Source organism: Ochotona princeps, chromosome 10 (assembly GCF_030435755.1).
Source record: "Ochotona princeps isolate mOchPri1 chromosome 10, mOchPri1.hap1, whole genome shotgun sequence".
Classification (NCBI taxonomy): Eukaryota; Metazoa; Chordata; class Mammalia; order Lagomorpha; family Ochotonidae; genus Ochotona; species Ochotona princeps.
In genome coordinates, this window is record NC_080841.1 from 36,806,641 (window position 1) to 36,825,016 (window position 18,376).

Genomic DNA, 18,376 nt, shown 5'->3' on the forward strand with positions numbered 1-18,376 from the left:
GTTATATTTTTTATCTATGAACTTTGAGGATTTTTTTTATTGGCAGGAAGCATTTGTATCTGCTGAGATAAAACATGTGAAGGCCATTTTACAAGTCAACAAGTTGCCTAGGTTCATACAATGTTACTCTTTTGTCATTCATATTTTTTCTGTCAGTTTTTCAAATGTGTATGAAAGTGAATTATTTACCCGTTTTAAATCCTTCTGTGGGTTTTGATTGTATGTTGGGTGTTTTGTGTAAAGGCTTGCTACACCGCAAGTATCCTGAGACTCAGTGATGTTCACCCCTTATACTCAGCCCTGGTACACAGAATGAAGTCCATAAAAAGGGGATTGAGCTTTATGTAGGATTGATATTCAACATTTAATGAGTAAAAATATTGAATCAGTCATAATGAACTCAAACCGAGCCACAAGGCCAAGCTGGGACTTCACAGCCTTATTAAGTAAGGTATTGCAATCCCTGTATTCCTGCACTTTTATTTTTTGTTGCCAACATTAAACTCTGGTCTAAAATTATGAAATGGGAGATTCCAGAAATCAACAATTCCCCAGTTGTAAATTGCATACTATTCTTGTTAAGGAGATGGAATCTTGTCCTGCTCCTTCTTGCTCAGGGAGTGAGTCATTGTTGATCTAGGTATTCAAGTGCAGTCCCTTATAAACTGCCTTCCTTATCAGATTTATTCAGGTAATCCTTTCCTTACTTAATTATGACCCCAAGCAAGAGGAGTGATGCTGCCAATTTGGAAATGTCAAAGAAGAGCCAGAAAGTATTTCCTTTTAGTGAAAAAGTGAATGTTTTGGGGCCGAGCATGATAGCTAACGGCTAAGGTCCTCGCCTTACCCACGCTAGGATCCCATATGGGTACCAGTTCTAATCCCAGAGGCCCCACTTCCCATCCAACTCTGCTTGTAACCTGGGATAGCAGTTGAACATGGCCCAAAACCTTGGGACCCTGCACCTGTGTGATAGACCTGGAAGAAGCTTCATGCTCCTGGCTTCAGCTGCAACAGCCAGTTGGGGAGTGAATCAAAGGACAGAAGATGTTCCTCTCTGTCTCTCCTCCTCTGTGTATGTCTGGCTTTCCAATCAAAATAAGCAAAGCTTTTAATAGAAAGTGAACGTTCTTGACTTAAGGAAAGAAAATATATGCTTAGCTTACTACAGTCTACAGAAAAATGACTGTTCTCTATTTGTGGACTTAAAAAGAAGAAAAATAAATCAGTTCTAGTTTTGCTTTCATGCCTCAAACTATGAAAGATAATTCATAGTTTAATTCAGGTTAATTCAGGTGGGAAAGGGCTAAACTTAGAATGTGGTACTGTCTGTGGGTTCAGGTAGCCACCAGGGTGTAGGAAAGTGAGGGGGACTACTTTGTATATCCTTACATTGTTGCATTATGTGGAAAGCAGCCTCATCTTATTCTTTTTAAAAGATTTTTAAAAATTTTATTTGAATGTCAGTTAGGGAGGAAAGGGAAATGAGTGGGAGAGGGAGAATGAGAGAGAATAGCATTGCACCTGCTGGTACACATCCAAATAGCCACCATATTGGGATTGGACTAGGCTGAACCCAGAAACCAGGAGTCCCTTCTGGGTCCCCCATGTGGGTGCCGGGGTTCAAGCATGTGGACCACCTTGCATTGTATTTCCCAGACCATTATCAGGTACTTGAATTGGAAGCAAAGCAGTTGAGCTGGAACATGGACCCTTACCCGTATGGAATGCTCATGTCACAGGCAGTGATCTCAACTACTACATTGCAACATCAGCCTCAGACCTTCTCATTTTTTAGGGGGAAGCTGGGAAATAGAAAACAGCTCATCATTTACTTGTTAAGGTTGAATTTCAGAATCACAGTTCAATTTTAGAAGGATGCTGAATTTGCTCCTAAGTACCTGAATTGGCTTTCAGTCACGAGCATCCTCTTTTAAGGCTGAGAAGCCACTGATCTGCTTGAGTGATGCAGTCAGAACTGCAGAGTCATACATTTTCAGAGATAAACCTAAAGAGAATTTTGTGGTTAGGAATCTGAAGCTTTCCACAAATCTCTTCATGGCACTTAATCTACAGAAAATTGAGGCTGTTTTGATAATGGTATGGTTTATCTAATTTAGCACAGATGAAATTTGTAAAGCACAATGCAATAGAAGTGCACGTGCTGGCTTCCTGTGCAGTCATTGGCTAAGTCAGCCTGTGCTCAACATTGGGTCATTATGAATGCCGACCTCACAAACTGCATATGATGTGATGACAGTGTGGAATGAGATTGAGTCTAGCAGACATCTGGCAGCCTTCATTTCATAGAAGGCCTTCAGTGATTTGGGCCCTAGGCATTTGGACATCATCTCTGACACTGGGCACCATTATAACAATTAATTCCATCTGGCCTGCTCTGGCTCAGGATTTTTCTCGTTTTCCCAAGAGAGACTGTTGGCCACGACTGGTCCTTGTTTACAGATTTTCCTGTCTCCCATGGTTGGCAGAGTCTCACTTTTTTTTTTTTTTTTTTTTTTTTTTTTTTTACATTGGGAGTTAGTGTCTAGTCATAGTCCTTATTTAAAAGCAACTATTCCCACTACAGGAAGTTGCAGTTTGTGATAGCTAATGCTGAATGGCAGTGTCAAATATTTTACCAAGTAGTTTTAGTTATATTTTGTGCTATTGAACTGCTAAACTATCATGCATGATTTTTTTTATAAATAAAGAGAAACCATGAACAATGTGTTTTATATACAATCACAGATAGTCTAGAATATGTTAATAAGACATATGGCTTAAAAGAATACCAAGGTTTTGAATCTAGGAGGGAACGTGGATGGTACAGGGTATGGAGCTATGCTCCCTCATTGGGCCTGGAACATGAGGTTATCCACGTAAGAATGCTATGAGGGTTCTGCATTCACGGTGCAATCGCTCTTCGTGGAAACACTGCAAGGATTTTATTAAAAGATTTTCAGATTTAATTCGATGCTTATTTCTCATTGGCAGATTACTTATGGATTTTGGCTGACATGGAAATGAACCTATTCCCTACATTTGACAGGTTCATCTGAAAAATCAGTAGATACCCTTAGTTTTTTGACAGCTGTACTTTTGCTACAAAATAAGAATTTTACATCATCACAGTAACACAAATGCTGGAATTTAGACTCGAATTTCATTTTTCTTTCACATTTCAACAGCGTTAATAGAAAATCTTCAATTAACAAAAAGATTGATTCTGTATTTCATAGTGCTTTCCAAATCTTTGAAGCTGGAATAAAAATATAATCAATAGTAACATCCTTTACTTTCTACCCTGTTTGTAGACAAGTGTTTTATTTTTCCACATTAGCAGAATTAACATGACAGATTATATTCTTTGTTTTGGTATGTAGGATTGTTTGAATACTTGTTTCTAACAGCACATTTTGACTACATCTTGGCTTTCCACTTAGATGGTTTTCTTATGTTGTATCACTAGCCTTTGTGACAGGTTGCTCAGGTGATCCTGGAAGACTAATCAGAGTCAGATTAGATGGTGATTATGAACGCACCTCAGGACCCAGCTCCAGTGATTTCCCCAGTCTGTCACTTAGTCTTTCGTCAGCATCCTCATATGTGAAATGGGAGACCAGTAAGTGCCAAACATATTAGTATCCCACCATGAGTATTAGCCAGCATTTTATTACGCACTTGCATCTGAACTGCAGACCTCTGGGATTGAAGTTCTCTGCAGCCTCAGAGATCAAACTCCTATGTCTCAAATGTCTACAGCCAATCCTTATTTTCCAGTTGTTCTCTTTTCATCTGTTTTATATCTTTCCAGTCCCATCACTGGGCCAGGCCCACTTTTTTTCTAAGATAAGAGCTGTATTTCTTACTGATTTCAGGAACCAAGGAGGCCTGAGATGATGAACTGCAACCATAAGTGTTGTGGGAGATCACCCAGCTGGCCACTGAGCTATTTTTTATTTCAGTTCATCATAGATAAATAGAAGCTTTCATAAATTTGCTTCCTCGTTTACTCTTCTCTCAGAAACATGATTAATATTTTTTAAAATTTATTTTTTGTCAGAAAGGCAGCTATACAGAGAGAAGGGGATGCTGATAGAAAGATCTTCTGTCTAGTGGTTCATTCACCAAGTGGGTGCAACATCAGGATCTGAGCCAGTCCAAAGCCAGGAGCTTCTTCTGGGTCTCCCATGTAGATGCTGGGTCCCAAGACCTTGGGCCTTCCTCTACTGCTTTCCCAGGCCACAAGTAGGGAGCTGGATGTGAAGTGGAGCAGCCAGACTCAAACCAATACCCATATGGGACCCCAGTGCACACAAGAGAAAGATTTAGCTGCTGGGCTATCACACAGATCCTTGATTAAAATTTTAAGATGTAGAAACGTTGATGGTGCACATTAGCTTTGAAGACGACTTCTCAGATGAGTGGTTGTGTAGTCATTCATTAATTAATTACTTTGTTATACAAAAGCTTTGGGTACTAGGGTGAATGTTTGGCTTATAGTTAATACAGCATGCCACATCATTGTGCCTGGGTTTGATACCCACCTCTGGCTCCTGAACCTGCCTTTTTGCCAATTCAGACTATGAGAAACAATGGTGATGGCTCAGTTAGGCTCAGTTAGTTAGGCTCATGCCACCTACGTGGGAGATATGGATTGCATTGTCAGCACCCAGCTTCAGATCTAGCCAGTTCAGGTTGTTGGGAGCACTGGGGATGTTATCCTTAAGATAAGGGCTTTACTCTACCTCCTTTGGACTTTTATTTATGGGCCAACATCCATAAGAATATGAATAAGATGAAGATTCTGTTATTGTGGGAAGCAATTGGTTAAGGTTTTTGTCCTGTAAAAGGCTCCATCAGGACATAGTGAACGGAGGAAGCTTTACTGAACACTCTGCAAGGGAGCAGCCGGCAGGCAGGACAGTGCAGGCAAAGTTCTGCTGCAATATGAATCATAATCTGGGACACAGACATGCACACACATATTCACACACACACATCTGTACTGGTAGACTGTTGCTGGCTAGGGACTTTATTACTAGTGACTTCCCTATTGCTAAGGGCTTTTCCATCACTAGGGTTTTCCTTATTATCAAGTACACAAGGTGACCTCCACACCTATCGTGAATCATCTCAGAGTCAGGTGTGCTCTGGCTGTGCTGGGTGAACTCACAAGACTCAGCACATATTCTCATAGTCACACTCAAGGCCACATATCACTGCATAGCTATCGGCACAGGGAAAGGATACATAAGAAAACCAGCAAAGAGAAGAGACACACGAGGCAATGTCTGCAAAATCCGAGGGCAAGTTTTCAGGAATGCTTTCCAGACATACAAGACACATTCCATTTTCCCAGCATTGAAAAATGAGTTGTGATTATCCATGTGAAACCTTGCTTAGTTCATTAACAACTCAGTCCCCAAGATTTTACTGGAGCATGGAGAAATGCCTACCTTCTTTGCAGAAGGAACCCAAGTTCCTGAATCCTAGCAGTAGGCAATGATTCAGTGCAAAATGCCTTGTTGTACAATTATTGTAGGCATATGGGGCCAGTTTTTTCAAGGAATGGTGAGACCTTCACCTAGGTTTCACTTCGGGAAGGGCATTTGCAAGGATAGCAGCCTTTGGCACAATCTAATACTCAAGGAGGGCTGAGAATAAGGGTGTTGAAAGAACCAGGAAAGAGAGTTATTGCATTCTATTCAGCTCTGCTTTACTCAGGGGAGGTTCATTTCAAAAGATAGTAAAACAGTATTTGAATTGGATCTTTAAGGAGTTGTAAGATTCCCCAGTTTTGACATGAGGGGAGGACTTTCATCCATAGAAAGAAAACTTCATTCAAAGTCAATGAACAGTTGATTGAGAAATCCAGTATGGCGGGCAATGTAAGGACAATGGAGGAAAAGCTGGGAGAGTGGTTGGAGAAAATGTAGGAAGTGTTTTGTAGTTGGGTGGGCAGTGAGTGCCAATAGAGGTACTAGTTATAAAGTGAAGTTAAACACTGGAAAGGTGTCTAGCAGCAGATGGAGAAACAACTGGTGAATAAATAAATGGAGACCAGCATATGTGACCTAAAACATCTCTTCTGGGAATAGAACAGGAACCAGTCCTGAATATGGTAGGCACAAAGTTCCCGGAAACATTCATAAAATATAATGGATGTCTCAGGCCAACTCTTCAGCATCTTTATGCAAGTCACTCCACAGCCCTTACTCTCTGTAGGAATCTTACTCCCTAGAAGTGTCACTCGAATTCTCAAAACCACTTGGGAGGCAGTTAGGCAGTACATTATTGGAAATAACCAAGTATATTAGCTTTTTTTAAAAATACATAGGTTTTCTCTTTACTTCTGCAATCCATTTAGATGCAAAGTCAAATGACTCGCTACCTTAGCCCAATAATTCCATCTATTTACAGATGAATCCAGCAGTAAATCTGCTTCCCTTCAGGAACTGGAATGCTATTGCAGCAGTGACCTGAGCTGGCTCACTTGTAAAGTGCAGAGCAGGGTGCTCATCCAAAGGTATCATACTGAGGGTCCCCAGTTACACAAGGTGTATGTTAGGTAATGCGGTTACTTCCTTGTAGTTTCACGTGTATGTATTCTCTGTGACAAGTAGGGCTGAAGAAATTGGTTAAAATACTTTCAGCCCGTACCTACTAATTCAATGAAAGTGTTTAAATGAAACTATTAGAAAGTGACCTACATAAAAATGTTTCCAATCTAGGGTAGCTTTTTTCCTTTTCTCTTTATTTCACAGCATAGAATATGAAAGGCCTGAAGAGACTTGCAAGGTTTACACGGAATAAGATGAGGATACACATGAGTTTCTCTTCTGCCCTTGTATGAGCTGCACACTGTGGGTTTCATGACAGTGATCTATTGGATACACAAACAAGTCCCCTTTTCACTCAGATTTTTATTTTCTCTCCTCCTGTAAGCCTGTGTTAAGATCGCTTCACATGCTGTACAGAAATGCACGTCTCTACATGTTTCTTTCTCTCCTATATCCAAAGGATGGTTATTGGATGTATTTAATGTCTCCATGAGCTGTCTGATTAATGGTTATAGCCAAATATGCTGGAGAAAATTAGCTATGAAGGTTTTCCGTGGTTGGTTTAATTAACCTACAATAGAGAGAAAGCAAACAATCTGCTCAACCAGACTATTCAGATATCCCTCCTGTTGCTTTTGTTTTCACTACAGCTGGGAAGGGAAAAGTTACATTGCATACACCCTTCATCTAGCTTTTGAATGATTCATTTTGGTACTGATTTAAAGAACAATTTAAATTTTTTTATGAGCTTGAAAGCCCCAGAAATGCATAGTAATAATTTCCAAAGTGTAGAAACAAGCCCGATTTCCTGTCTTTCTGCATGGAAAACATCCATTTTGACTTTTTACATCTTCGCTAAAAATCATTTGAATATAAGACCAATATCCATGCCAGTTTCATACCTGAGTGTTGATGAACCAGATACTGTTGACCTATGAGCACACAATACCACTTCCTCTGTTTCCTTACTTATTCATAAAATGCCCAGAATAAAAGTACATTTGAAATGGTGACCAAAAGAGCAACAAACAGGATATTTATGGAGGCCAGTGTCTATAACTCACAAATTGTCTCCCTAGAAACCCCCTCAGGTCCTTTCTGAAAGCCTTGTTTATTCGTTGTAAACACAATTATAGGGAGCAGGTGATTGGCTTTGGAAGCTCCAGGTCTCAGCTACTGGGAGAAGCAAGCATGGGTTGGCGGGGTGGGGGCACATCAAGCCCCAGTCTCTTGTGGCAGCTGTCAGAGAGACTGGTGAACCAAGAAAGAAAACATTCTGAAGCAGGGCTAAACAATGCAGAACAGCCCACAGCAGCCTGCAGAATTAACCTTGTGAGTGCTGGAGGCAGCACACTCTACTCTCCTTGTTCAGGAAGAGTTCTGAGTACTGCTGCAGAATGCATTGGGTATCCACCGCCCAAAGGTATTTGACACATTTGTCAGACTCCTCAGATTCCAAATAGTGTGAAAAACAGACTCATGTTACTCAATATTGAAGCTCCTCTCCCCCCCCCCCCATTTTCTACTTTAAGAGGAGAGGATGAAAACAGAGCAAATTCAGAAAAAGGATTTTATACAGGAAGCTTTACCTGTCTTAAGGACCAGGACCCCTGAAGCTGATGGAAGTTATTGGGCCTAATGGGGATTTTGGCAAATGCTGTTTTGTTCTATGCTAGGAATATCTAGAAAGAAAGCAGTGAAACCACTATTAGAAAACAAAAGATATTATCCATTTAAAAGAAACCAAGAATTACATTGTAATTCTGCTTAGGATATTGGAAGGCAAATGAATTCTTTGAAGTTATAGGTGTGTTTCCTGATTTATCTTTTTGAGAACTAAAAAAATTCTGGTTACAGCTATTGTGGGTGTGTATGTGTGTGTTTTATATTTTGAAAACTGTTTTTGTCTGTAGGATCATTTAATCCATTTTCTACATATGTTTGCTCCAATTTTTTTAATCTAGACTGACTTTCCATCAGAGATCCCAGATACAGTTTCCATCGTCCCTCCATAGGTTTTTGTACTCACACAGTTGCGTCAGTGCCGTACTCTGCCAAGAGCTACACAGATGCCTGCCTCTGAACTTGAGCTGAGTGTGCACTAAGAGATCTAATCTGGAATTTGTAGAATTTTATTGCTTAGCTTTGTTGTAAGCAGCCTCATATATTTTTGATAATGAGGCAGGGTGGCTAAATAAAGCCAATAAAATTGTTTTATGTAGCTTTGTGGAGTCATAGGTCCTGGGGCCTGACATATCCTCAACGCAAGGTGTCTGCTCTTGCAGGGGAGGAGTTATCATTTTTATTTAAAATATGGGCCAACTAAAACGAAGAGAGTTTTATGGATTCTGCTGGATCCCACAACCAGCAAACATAATGGGATAAAAAAAACCCAGCTTACCAGACCAGAATCCTCGTATAGTAGTTTTTCCACTACTTCATTTTACCTGCTCTGAAAAGTTTACTACCAGTTCACACATTCACTTGGATTAGTCAGCCAGCATCCATTAAGTAGTGTTTGGTGGGGCAACTTAATTGCAAATGACATGTTTTGTATGGTGGGTAGATGTGTTTATTGAACACTTGTCAGTCCAGGGTGACTTAGTGACTGTTTTTGGCTAGTATGCATGTGAGTTCTTTCTAGACTTTCATTCACATAAGTTGATCACAATGCTGTATGTCTCTGACTTCTTAGTTCCCTGCTGTGGAGTTTGCTTGTGTTGCTCTCTAATCTTTTAAAGTTCTGCATGAAGACACCTGGTAGTATATCTCTCTTGACTCTATCTACTCTATCCTTAGGTGGGAGGAGATCTTTTCACGCCAAAAACGAAAAAATCCTCATTGTCTGTAAGAGTTATTAGCACCTTGTTCGGTTGAAAAGAGCCAAAATTGGAAGGCTGGTATTATGGCATAGAAGGTAACAGCGCTTCCTGTGACACCGGCATCCCATGTGGGCACCAGTTTGAATCCTGTTGTTCCACTTCTAATCCCAGTTTTCTGGTAACGGTTCAGGAGTTCCAGCAAAAGATGGCTCAAGGTTTTGGAAGACCTAGATGAAGCACCCATCTCCTGCCTTTGGCCTGGCCTTACCCTGGCTGTTTCAGCTATCTAGGGGGTGAACCAACAGAAGATTCTCTCTCCCTTTCTCTCCCTTCTTCCCCCTTTACCTCACTTTCCTCTCTTTTTACAACTCTGACTTCAAATAAATAAATAAATCTTTAAAAAGAACAGCAATCATAACTATGATTAGTTTTGGGAGTTGATGGTGTTATAAGCTGCATTGAATGCAGTTTTTGTAATTGAGGAGAACATAATAACTGTAATTAAATAGATGTTCTTGGATAGTTTTGAACCCATATCCCAATATTTATATCTTTTGAATCCATATACTACAAGTTATAGAAGCCTGTTAATGCCTGTCTTCTGGGGATGGCTGGACAGGAGAGGACTGTTCTTAGAAACTGAATTGCCAATACTTTTTGTACACCCTCCCCTGTTGACCTACCAAAATGAAAGACTGGGAATAATGATTAAATCTAGTTTTCCCTCCTGTAGTAGCTGGATGAACTGGGTCAGCAAGGCCAGTCCCTGCAGTGGGCTTTAATATGCTTTTGTGATGGAATCTCCTTGTCTTTCCATCCATTTCTGTAAATGCCTGTCACGCTGTCCTCTGATACCACCCTGATGAGATCCCAAGATGAGAACAGCACAAATGAACAGACTCATGTGTGATGACTCGTGGGGACATTACTGATTCAGTGGCTTCACTGAAGCTGCAGAGTAGGTGACCACTTCTAGAGAAGGATAATTCTGTGATTTACTTAAACTCTTCATGGTTGTTGTTGCCTGCTTGCTGATCCGTATGCCTCATGCAAAATCACTGTAAACTTACACACTAATGTCTGACTTTTATTTTCAAATAAGCTCAAAACCACGCATGTTTCCTTTGTTTGGATTCTAGCTTGCTTTCTCAGAATAGCTAAAGGATGTTTATGAAGGGTGTGCACAGAGGACTGAGGGGAGGGAATAGCAATGCGTTCCTTGCTGCAGGGCTGCACATCTGTTTGGGGGGCCTCGATGAGATCTGTATTTTTGCCATTGCCATGACCTCAACCATTTCCTGAGATCACATTCTACTCAGAGACATCCATGCGAGCTCAAAGCGGTCCGTGGAGTCAGGCATCACTGTTAATGTTGGCTTCCTTTCCCCTGTGATTAGCAGAGCTGTTTTTTTCTTTAGTAGATACCATATGTATGATTCACAAGTGCATTTTCTTTTTCCCAAACAGATTGGCAGTATCAAGTTGCCCAGGCCTTCCCTCCAACAGAAGAAGACGTGAAAGTGGACTCACACACGTACAGCCACAGGTGGAAAAGGAACCTGGACTCTCTCAAGGGGATAGACACGAACCGGGCCAGCATGGGCCAGGACTCCCCAGATCCCAGAGGCTTCGCGGACCTGCTGCTGGATGATGGGCAGGACAACAACACTCAGATTGAGGTACTGAGGATCATGGGAGATTGAGATCAATCAGAGAATCTGATCCTTGTCAAATGTACAACCTGTACGCAGATGTGCTGCCCTTGCATTCCATTGCAGAGATTTGGGGCTGTTTATGAAAGGCCAGCTGAGTTCCCTGGTAGAAGTAGAAGTGAACTGCATAAACTCAAAAACTCATGAATCAGCCATGAACTCAATTACTAGTGAATCAGACAGGCCCGGGATTGTGGTGGTGATGGCAGTAAGGAGACAACACACACATGGTGTTAGGGAGATCTGAATCAACCCTATAAGACTTGGGCAAAGAAGTAGCCGCATCACCTGGTGTTGACATGTGCGAAAAATGTACAGGCTGTGCAGTTTCCGTGGATGTGGTCAACCTCACTTTGAGAGAGACATTGCGCATTGTTGATGAAGTTTTGCCTAGGAGTGAATGTTTAGACAGGGACTTGGTTAATTGAGAGAAGTTCATCTGGTTGCTAGCTTATTACTGGAAGAAGGGAAGAACATTAATAGGAGAATGAATTGTTACCAGCAAAGCTCAATGGGTTCTTTCCTCACCTCAGTATAGAAACAAAAAGCCAAGAAACAAGTGCAAGCAAAGAAGATTCTTTATTCAAAGCAAAGCAATAGGAAAGCACTGCCCCATGAAGAAGCAGGGAAGTAGAGTGTGTGGCTGGACACTGACTTCAGTGGAAACAGTTTGGGCTTTTAAAATTTTGTTTATTTTTCCTTTCTTGAACATAGGGAAGAGTATAGGGGGACCCAGGGTTATAGGTTGATAAACAGGCGTCTTGAATGAGAACATTCAGGTGACTATCCTGTCCTATTCTGGGAGCATGGCCTGCACCCTCCCACTCCATAGTTCTGGGCAGAGAAGCAAAAGGGAAATTCCATTTGCTTTGGTTGCCTTTGGCAACTGCAAGGTCTTGCTTTGCACAGCCAGCCTATCTAGTACATGCAGACAGTGAACTGAGAGATGGGGTGCAAGAATTGGGCATCCTCTCACCCCATTCTCTAAGGACTTTTCTCAGATGAAAGACTTCTACCACTCTGAGTAGAGCAAGTGTGGACACACTGAGATGACTGGTCACTCTGCTACTACAAGTTTATTCTTTGTTACGATTAGAGTTGTGGAGTGGAGATGGAGGATGGTGGGAAAGTAGCATGTGGAGTACAGAGCGTAGAGTTTGTAGAGAGGACGCATTTCAGAAAGACTACTTAGGGTTGTTCAGAGAACTCTGAGGCATTGTTTCAGTTCCTAATTTTCCATAGTTGTTCACTTCACAAACCATATAACATGACCTTGTTGTCAAATGAATATGAATAAAAAACAAACAAGTAAATCTTGCAGAAATAAGTGAAGACCACCCAATCAACACAAACATGTTTGTGCTGTTGTTTCTTTTTGCTCCAGCAAGGGGGTTGGCCACCATGCTTGTCTTTGGTACAGACTCAGAAGCAGGTGAGGGAGGATGATGGTTTTAGTAACCCAAGAGAGGACCTGTATATGCCGTGGCTGGACGTGATCAGTGCAGGGAAGCTAAAGGGAGGCTGCTTAGAAACAGATTCTTACATGAGTAGCTTGAGGAGCACAGTGGCTTACTATGGTCGGACATGAACTGGAAGTGGGGATAAAACTTAGGGAAGTTCTCAGCTGTTCACCAGGCCGTGACCATTGCCAAGATGATTGGCCTTTTGGGACTCTACCATAGACGTTAGTCCCACACTGTGTGCTGTTTGTTTTGCAATTTCAAGTTTGAGTTCCTGCTCTTCCAGGTGACAGGCTTGCAGTTTTCAAGAGCTACATACCATTCCTTCCACTGGATCATATAGTGAGTTCCTGCAGTACTCATTATTTAGCAAGAGTTTAACTTCTTACAACATTTACCATGGCGGCCTGGAAATAGTGTTTTTTTCCCCTCACAATGAGAGAGGCTTCAGAAGACTTGATGCCCTAACAGCCCAAATTCTGGATGTGTGAAAGCCCCATGCATGGCTGTGGATAATCTGTGGCCATTGTGTCCCCTGGCTGTTGCAGCCATATCTCTTAACCAACAGCAGCAGGTCCATCAGGAGCAGAAGTCCTAAGACATCCATAAAAGGCTTTTGTGACTCCTGCAGGGTGTCTTGTGCTTTTGGTGATGGTGTTGTTACAGCAACTTAGTGCAGGCTCCATGAGCCCTCCTGAGCCACTCTTTACTGGGGTGCCGTATGAAGAAAAGAGAGCCACACAGGATACAGAGCCAATAATGTGTGCCCAAAAGTGACCCAAGACTCTGAAGGGAGAACACAGCTTCCTAAAAATTCACCTTCTTGTTGGTAGGCTATTGAATTTTCCTAGGCCCTTGTAACAGAAAATCTCTATGCTCAGCGATATATGAATGCTCTTCAAAAATAGCCCTGACATGGCTGCAGCTAGAATTTTTGCTGTTCATTGAACTTTTCTCATGTCTGTTTTAACAGAAGCAGACCATTGAACGTCCATAGATTTGGATCAGTGAAAATGAGGGCGTGGGGGAAGGATGGCTCAGAGAGGTTTTCCTTCTTGGCTGTGATCTGTTGTCAGGCACTGTATGGGCACCATCTGCCTTACTGTTTCCAGCAGCCTTCTGAAATGTAAATCCTCATGCTCATGAGGCAATCTCAGTGATGTTTACATGAAGGTAATTTAAGATTTGGGGTTAGCATTGCCATCCTGTCTCGCATTAATAAATAAAGGTGCTAGTATTCATACCTGGGATTGCCCGGCTCCCAGTTCATCCTTCCACTTGACTTTACTGTCTCTAATGAAATGAGAGCAAATGATATCTGCATTAGTAATGATTTTTCAGAAGAACAGCACCCAGTTATCCACAGGAGAATAGTTTTGGTATTTTATTCTGGCTAGATGGAGAGAAGGGCGAGACATAGAGGGAGAGATAGAAGGAACTAGAAGGAGAGAGAGAGATCCCATGTACTTGTTCACTTGCCAAATGCTCACAATACCTGGAGTTGGCCCGGCCTGAAGACTGCACCCAGAACTCAGTCCAGGTATCCCATGTGGATGTTAGGGTCTCAACTACTTGAGTCCTTATCCACTGCCTTCCCGGGTGCACCTCAACAAGAAACTGGAGTGAGGATCCGAGCTGGAACTCGAGTCTAGGTACTCTAATATGGGACAGAGGCATCCACAAAAGCTCACCTTAGGAGTCTTGTCTGGAAACAAGAGCTGCATAATAAGAGCACCAGCTTGTTAAGAAATTCATGTATATTGTTGGGGTTTTAGGTTGATGGAGGTGATTGGCAACCAGAAGTTTTCCAAGTAATTTCTTGGTACTGCCACTGGCTTTGGAAACTTCTCTTGGAATTTTGCTTATCCTGGCCTTTGAAATAGTATTGTCGAAGAATGTTGCATCTATATTGGGAAACTAACTTTCACCTAATTGAGTTAAACAGAAATAGGAGAGAAAGGAACCAAATGCTCTCTGACAGGCATTGTGACAAAAATCCTATTTGTAAATGTGCGTTTTGGTTTACATTGCTTAATATCAAGATTGCATATGAGAGAGGGTTTTTTTTTTTCTGTTAGATGCTTTCAAAGTTTGTTTAGGGATCAGAATTACTTTATAGAGCACCTGTGGTTGTAGTTATGGCTGTCAAAATCATTTTTGTTGCAGTGAGTCCAAAACAGTCCAGAACAGCATTCCTGTCTGTTATATTCATGCCTCCTATTGTAACCCGCTTTCGCCAACCCTCCAAAACAAAAGCAAGCAAAACCCAAAGAATACAATATCGTGTTTGCTGCTTTGCTACAAATTCCTCCTGAAATAAACTGAGGCTATCATTCTCTATCTGCTGCTTAGTGATATTCTTTATTTCTGACTGCACAAGTGCAGATAATGGAGATATTGGGAAACTTAGCTTATATCGAAGATGAAGAATTTCTGTAAAAGTAGTCTGTTTATTGTTGTCTGCTTTTGCTGTTCTTAAGAAGTTAAAAAGTTGTCTTAAAGCCAACTGTATTTCCTGTTGGGTATAGGGACCCAAGAGTTGGCCAATCAGAGCAGCTGGCACTGTCGATCTAATTGTTGATTTCAGTGACATCCTTCTTCTAGCTCAAGTATCTGTTCATGTGCACATCTGACTCCATAGCCAGGTGAGAAGAAGAGTACCTTCTGATTTTTAGGAATTCAGCATGAAGTGTCCAGAAGCAGCCATTAAGCATGCTGTTAGTTTAGTAGTGTTTCAGAAGTACCAAGGTTCATAGGACTTCAGGGTGTTGGAGTCCATTTATGGCTTGCCCTTGTTTGAACAGCCTTTGAGCAGTCCTTTAGCCCCACCTGCTCAGGGGTGCATCTTCTTTTGTAGGCTTTATGCCTTTCTAGGTCCTTGCTTATAGCGTCCAGTGCCACATCAGCGCCCAAGAATGGGGAGCTCCTCATCAGCTTTGCTAAGAAAAGAGTCTTGCCTCAGGAAGCTTAGTGACCCTACCCTGTTCCTGCTGAGCAGTATGTGCAGCTTACAGTTTTTGACTTTATAGAAATCAACCACAAACTCCTTTACAGGACACCAGCTTTGTAGTTTGTGTCACTCATTCACCTGTGTGGGTTGCAAGTGATGTGACCCCTCTCTTTAGACAAGGTTTATGAAATGAATTGTGGAGTTTGTTTTTTGTCCTGATTCTTAAGCTCTTGGGTGATCTAAAGAAAGCATTTTAAAAATTGAGCTTATAGGTCACAAATGTGCAGCTTAATAATGCAAATGAACTCAGATACTGTGAGAGAAGGCAGTGCCTCTGAAAGTTTAACCTCATACAAATCACCTGGAAGTCAGGTGCCAAGTCATGTTCTGATTTCTCAGTGCTAAGCTGGAGCTCTTCTGATGCAATGTGATTCTAACAAGTTCCCAGGTGATGTAGCTACAGTATTGATTTGCAAGGAGCAAATTCACCAGCTTTAGCTACTGGATTTCACTGGTTGTCACTTGGGAAACCTGCATTTACGGTGAAGTGCCTGGTGAGCATCCCAAATCCTCTAGTTCTCGTGTATCTTCCTGCTAATTCATATACTGTGAGACAGTAGACAGTGGGTCAAGTGCTTGGATCCACTTGGAGAACCTCGATTGAGTTTTGAGTTGCTTGTCTTGGCCTGGCCTAGACAATTGGGTAGTGAATCAGCAGATTATCTCTGTATCTCTAACTTTAAAATAAGATGAAAATAATAAATAAAAATTTTAAGCAATTACAGATATAACTAAGAACTATTGTATCATCCATTTTTGAGTTAAACCTCAATCTAAAAAAAGTATAACTGAGAATAAGCAATAAATCCAATGTGTGATAAGTTTAGCTAAAAAACTAGAGACAATAAGTTTTTCTGTTAAGTTCATGTGAGAAACTCTAAGAATGTCTGCTGTGGCACACAAACGGTCAGTTTGTTGCATCTTATTTTTGAAGTTGTACAATTAACATGTTTATTTTAAAAGTTACGAATTACTAATTGCACAGCAAGGTAGTTGTTGTATTGGTTCTATTATTATAATTGAGCAATCTGATTAAGAAGAAATAATTGACAATGTAATTGATTTGCCAATTGTTTTACAGGGAAAAAGGTAATATTTTAATATCCATGTGGGCAAATTCTCCATGTATGTTGAGAGACTATCTGATTATCCTTAGATAAGGAGAACACTATTTTTGTGTGTTTTAACCTAAAATAAGCTTTTGTAATTCTGAAGTTCTGACAATAGCATTAAAATGTCAATATAGTTTTGTGAGAAGCAAGAAAAATCATTGCCTTTCAAAGAAATACACTAGAAGGACCAGCATTTTCAACATTCATTGTTGAGCTGATTCCCTTTTTCAGGGTTGCTTTCTGCTTTGTAAAATCCTAGAAGGTAGTACTTCTTTGGAAGAGCGTTGTAATGCAGATTTGTGGCATTTTTTCAAAAGAAAACCAAGCACTACCTTATAGTGAAAAGCTCTGTTCCTGTAATTGTTAAAAATGGAAAAAGTTGGTAGAGATTTTTTTTTTAAGTGACACATTTCTGTCCTAGAGCAACATAAAGTGTGTGGTATCAGCATGTAGTTATCAGATCAGAAAGCTCTGTCCAGAGGATACTAAGACTAACCCTGAAGAAGAACACATCTTTGATGCTGGAATGGATTGAAATTTTCCAAATGTACGTGTCAGATTGTCTTCCACAAAGGATAAGAAATTAAGCTTTGAGAACGCATGCAATTGAATAGGAAGAGATGTATTGCACATGTTAAAGAACCCTGATACTGTACACAGTGAAGATCAATACAGAGAAAAATTGTCAGTAGAGCCAGGTCATGAAGAGTTAGAAGATACGCAGATATCAATATAATTCTAGGTAGAGTTTTGCATTGAGAGGTGGCAGCAAGATTTGGAATTCCTTTATGCGTGATGCTTTGATACCTGTGATTTATCAGGAAGACACTGGAAAACCACTCAGATTTTAAGCAAGAGTGAGCTGGAATTAAACCACTTCCTGTGATGCTGACATCCTATATATGCCCTGGTTTGCTCTCCAGCTACTTCATTGCCAAACCAACTGCCTGCTAAGTTATCTGGGAAAGGAGTAGAGGATGGCCCAAGTGATTGGAGTTGTGAAATTGGTGGGGAGGGATGGGGAGAGATTTGAGTAACATTCCTGGCTCATAGCTTCTGCTGACTGCAGCCTTGGTCATTAGGGGCTACTAGGAGAATGAACCAGTAGGTTGAAGATCTCTTTCTCTTCTTATCTTTCTGTAACTCTGCCTTTCATGTAAATAATTGAGTCTTCAAGAAAGAAAAATGTTAAGTGGGAAAAGGCAAGATGCATGGATGCCCCTATTGCTGGGGACCCTATGAGGTCTAGATCAGAAAGACCACATCTAGGATTGGAGAGAAGAGTTAAATTTAGATGAGATTTGTGGGGTGCAAGGAGATAGTAGTTAGGGGAAAAGATTTGGATGACTGCATAAATTTAAAAAATTATTCATATTTTGAGGCATTAATTTCAGTCACCCATTGTGGCCAAAATCTGCATGATTTTTTATTGCTTGATTGGCGGTTAGGGTGCTTTGGAGATCTAGTCACTGCCTTCACTGGCAGAGTGGCCTGCCAGATCTTGACAGCCCCCATCTGATGTGAGCCTGGAATCAGCCTCATTTCTTAATCTCTGTATCACCAAAGGTTGTTTTTGAACTGACAGCAAAATCTATTTCAATTTCTTCTGTTTTCATCTTTGTCAAAAACATGTATTTTTAAGCTTCTAATTTAATCCCATTCATTTTCTTTTAGAATATTGATGAAGACCTTTATTT

The 18,376-nt window shown here is 40.9% G+C and overlaps 1 protein-coding gene across 1 annotated transcript in view; it reads left to right on the top strand.

Annotated features, from left to right (window-relative positions):
* The window catches only part of PLXDC2 (plexin domain containing 2), a 415,329-nt gene that overhangs the window by 163,293 nt on the left and 233,660 nt on the right, over positions 1-18,376 (top strand). The window contains exon 2 of the mRNA XM_004578559.3: positions 10,853-11,064. Coding sequence (XP_004578616.2) covers positions 10,853-11,064 — 212 coding nt within the window. The remainder of the gene's footprint in view (positions 1-10,852; positions 11,065-18,376) is intronic.